Below are 3,654 nucleotides of genomic sequence, written 5' to 3' on the forward strand. Positions count from 1 at the left end.
AACAAGAATATGCTAGAGAATAGGAGAGTATATGAATATACATAAATATAAATAAATATATATATATGCTTATATTTATATATAGATTATATATATTTATTGATATATAATATATATAATATATATAAGTGCTGCTGACGCCTGAAGGTTGTCGGCTGTCTGAGCAGAATTTGAGTTTGCTGTCTTTTCTTTGATCGCCATATTTCTTCTTGCATTATTTGCTGCTGTCTTTTTGTTAATATATCTGCTGCTTCTCCTTGCTCTGTATCTTCAGTATCTATCTTACTGCTTTGTTCACTGGATCTAGCTGCTGCTGCTGCTGCTGCTGCTGCTGCTTTTGCTGCTGCTGCTTTTGCTGCTGCTGAATCGGGTTCTGCTGCTGCTTCTGCTGCTGCAACAGCAGCTTCAAAGTCAAATGGGCGAGGCTTAGGCATATACACAGTGGCGGCAGGACTCATGCTGCTGCTGCTGCTGCTGCTGCTGCTGCTGCTGCGCCGCAGCAGCACCTGCACCGACCCGTGCTGCACTAACTGCATCGAAGAAGCACTAGAGCCCCTTGTGCAGCCTTCAAACAAACACAGAAAACAAATACACTCAATTCTATACACTCTATGCATTAAGATCAGCATATATATATATGTATGTATACATATATATACTTATATGTATATATATATATATATATATACATGTATATACTTATATGCATATATATATATATATATATATGCGCACATACAACTATTTCTATATACATACATATATATATATATATGCATATATGTGCATATGAGTAAAGTAAATAAACATATAAATGCATAATACATATATATACATATATATATATATATACATATATATATATATATATATACATACATATATATATATATACATATATATATACATATATACATATATATATATATGTATATTGTTTCTTACCTACGATGCCATATACGTTGTCTACGACAACCCTTTGGGGTTTAATAACCGAGCGAATAGAGATTCCTCTTTGCATTAAAAAAGAAGTTTGCTGCTGCAGCAGCAGCAGCAGCTGACTGTTTAAGCCCCCCTGCAGCGCTGCTAAGAGATCATCGGGTGCGGGTGCCGGGGTGTGGGGTGCAGCAGAGAGACTCTCGCTTGTCTTCTCAGAAGATGTGCTGCTGCTGCTGCTGCTGCTGCTGTTACTGTTGCTGCTGCTGCTGCTGCTGCTGGTCTCAGCAGAAGGCTGGGCTCTGACGCCGTTAGACAAATCTTCAGCAACCTGCAGACAGCAGCAAATGAAGAACCGCAGCAACGCATACGCAGCAGCAGATGCAGCAGCAGCTGCAGATGCAGCAGCAGCTGCTGACCCTCTTGCAGCAGCACATGATGCATCTCTGCTGCAGCAACAAGTATTGCAATTCTGCGATTCTGCTGCAGCGCGCGGTGCAACAGGGAAGCAATTGGGGCCCAGAGCAGCAGCAGCAGCAGCACCACCACCACCACCAACAGCAGCAGCAGCAGCAGCAGCAGCAAGAGCAGCATATGTTTGAGAGTTGGAGTTGTACGTACAACAGAAAGAACTCTACTGAGGACTTGTTTAGCGCCTTCTCTGGATCTGTTTGCGTTGACGAGGAGATCTCTTAGTCGGCTGAATTTTCGGTTCCAAGCCAAAGTCAGAAACATATAAGCAGAGCCGAAGCGGAGGCCCCTCTCATCTTCAGGGTAATACTCCCAACCTGGTAACGGAGATGTGGGGCCCCAGTTGCTGCTGCTGCTGCTGCTGCTGTTGCTGCTGCTGCTGCTGCTGTCGACCGGCTCGTTAGACGGACGTGCTGCACCAGCTGCTCCTGATGCTGCTGATGCTGATGAGAAGGAAGAAGAAGAGGAAGAGGGACGCAGCTGGACAGGCTGGCCACGGAGCTGTCTGTACACCTCAGCGATGAGCGGCTTCTCCCACTCGCGAATCTGCGGTGTATCTGCAGCTGCTGAGTGTGACTGTGTAGCTGCTGCATTTGAATGGAATCTGCAGCAATGTCTCTGAAACAGAGGAATAATTATATGTTGGTTCTGGGGTTTTGTGCAGCTAACACAGGAAGAAACAAACGCAGCACTACTAGAGGCATTGCTAAGGGAGCGAGCCGCTGCAGCAGGCAGCCGAAACGAAGGTCTCATCTTCTCTCATTCCTTGAAATAAACAAAAATAAATAAAGACTTCCAACCAACAAATGCATTTCTTATTAACTGGCGTACCTATACAACTCCTCTTACAACGCAGGGGCTGCATACATTTAGCCTTCTGCCAGCCCCAGGAACCACGAGGTAGAAGAAATCCAATTAAACGCTAAGAGAAGCATCTTGAGGTATTAACTGCATGCGTTTTCACTCGTTTAATTGTTAATAACACGAAACGTTTCATTCAATGCATGCACAGGCAAGCACAGGGCGAGGCGGAATATGTAAGGTGTATACAAAGGCCCTCCTGTCTGCATTGTAGGTTGATAAAGAATAGAAACATCTTCTCCAACGAATTCTAAGCTCATGTTGCAAAGATCAAACGCTTGTTAAAAGACGTCTAGAGCCCTTTGGGCTTGAAACTGGCTTAGTCGAGGTGAAACTCTGCTGTATTCCTCTCGCCGCCAGAGGGTCCCTCAGCAAGTTAGCTAGCAAAGTTTTGAATAGAGCTGTAAAAGGCTAAAATTAATGCCTCAGATCTGCATTGAGTGCCTGTGGAGCACTGGGAAACGCCGGCGTCAGTGACAGTCAGCTGAAGGAAGAATGAAGAATGTTAGATTCCCTAGCAGCTGTCTACAGGAGGAAATACGCATTTCTCTGGTTGTTCATTTTAATCGAATAACGCATCAGTTGAGAGACTGATACTCATAAAGGGCATCGTAGTACTGTCAGTCTGCACCAGAGGATTGCGAAATCTGCGCATACACCGTGGGGTGTATGTGCAGGTCTACGACGAATGAAGAAATGCGTTTTGGCTTCTTTCTCGGTAATTTCGCGTTCATTTCTCTGACTACTTTAAACATGCCTTATTTAAACTATATGCATTCATCCACTGAGACGTTCAGGTGTAATAACACACCCTTTCCAGGAAAACAAGAACTAGCATCGAAGCAAAACGAAAGTTCCTAACATTTTGCAACTTTTTGTGCGGCGACCGCGTCAACTAGAAGGCGCGGAAAGCAGCGAGAAAACAAGCAAGTTCTTGTTTTTAAAGTATTTAATGTTGATTTCAGAAGAGGAAGTTACCAATAAAGTGAATAATAATACTGCACAATGAATTAAAAAAACAAGAAACTCCGGGGTTCCTTGGACGCCCGTTGAGACCTCCTCACCACCCCCATACCGCCAACATGAAATTGAAGAAATGAATAAAAGTAAGCAACTACAGCTGCTACTGATAAAAGTAAATAAATTAATTATTTCAACAATTAATCTGAGTCGCTTGCAAATTGAATTGAGTTTACCGTCATCGGGATTTCACCGCAGCCTTTCCACGTCGCCCTTTTCTTTTTCGTCTTCTCGTGGCGGAAGTCTTTGCCCCGAACCTGCAAATAAATTCAACATTTAATATATATATATATATATTTACATGTATATATATATATATATATATATAAAGCCCATAAGACAGTGCTTTTTAATATTTAATGCAGC

The 3,654-nt window shown here is 42.9% G+C and overlaps 1 protein-coding gene across 1 annotated transcript in view; it reads right to left on the reverse strand.

The window, feature by feature from the left end:
* Window positions 1–2,160, reverse strand: part of EAH_00061500 (hypothetical protein, conserved) — a gene marked incomplete at both ends in the record, with an annotated part of 4,091 nt that extends 1,931 nt beyond the window's left edge. Inside the window, 3 exons of the mRNA XM_013396989.1 lie at window positions 287–565; window positions 946–1,267; window positions 1,558–2,160. Of these exons, the coding sequence (XP_013252443.1) occupies window positions 287–565; window positions 946–1,267; window positions 1,558–2,160 (1,204 nt within the window). The remainder of the gene's footprint in view (window positions 1–286; window positions 566–945; window positions 1,268–1,557) is intronic.
* Window positions 2,161–3,654: the final 1,494 nt, after the last annotated feature.

The sequence above is a fragment of the Eimeria acervulina genome, genomic scaffold, assembly GCF_000499425.1.
Source record: "Eimeria acervulina Houghton genomic scaffold, Eah_scaff1600, whole genome shotgun sequence".
NCBI lineage: Eukaryota > Apicomplexa > Conoidasida > Eucoccidiorida > Eimeriidae > Eimeria > Eimeria acervulina.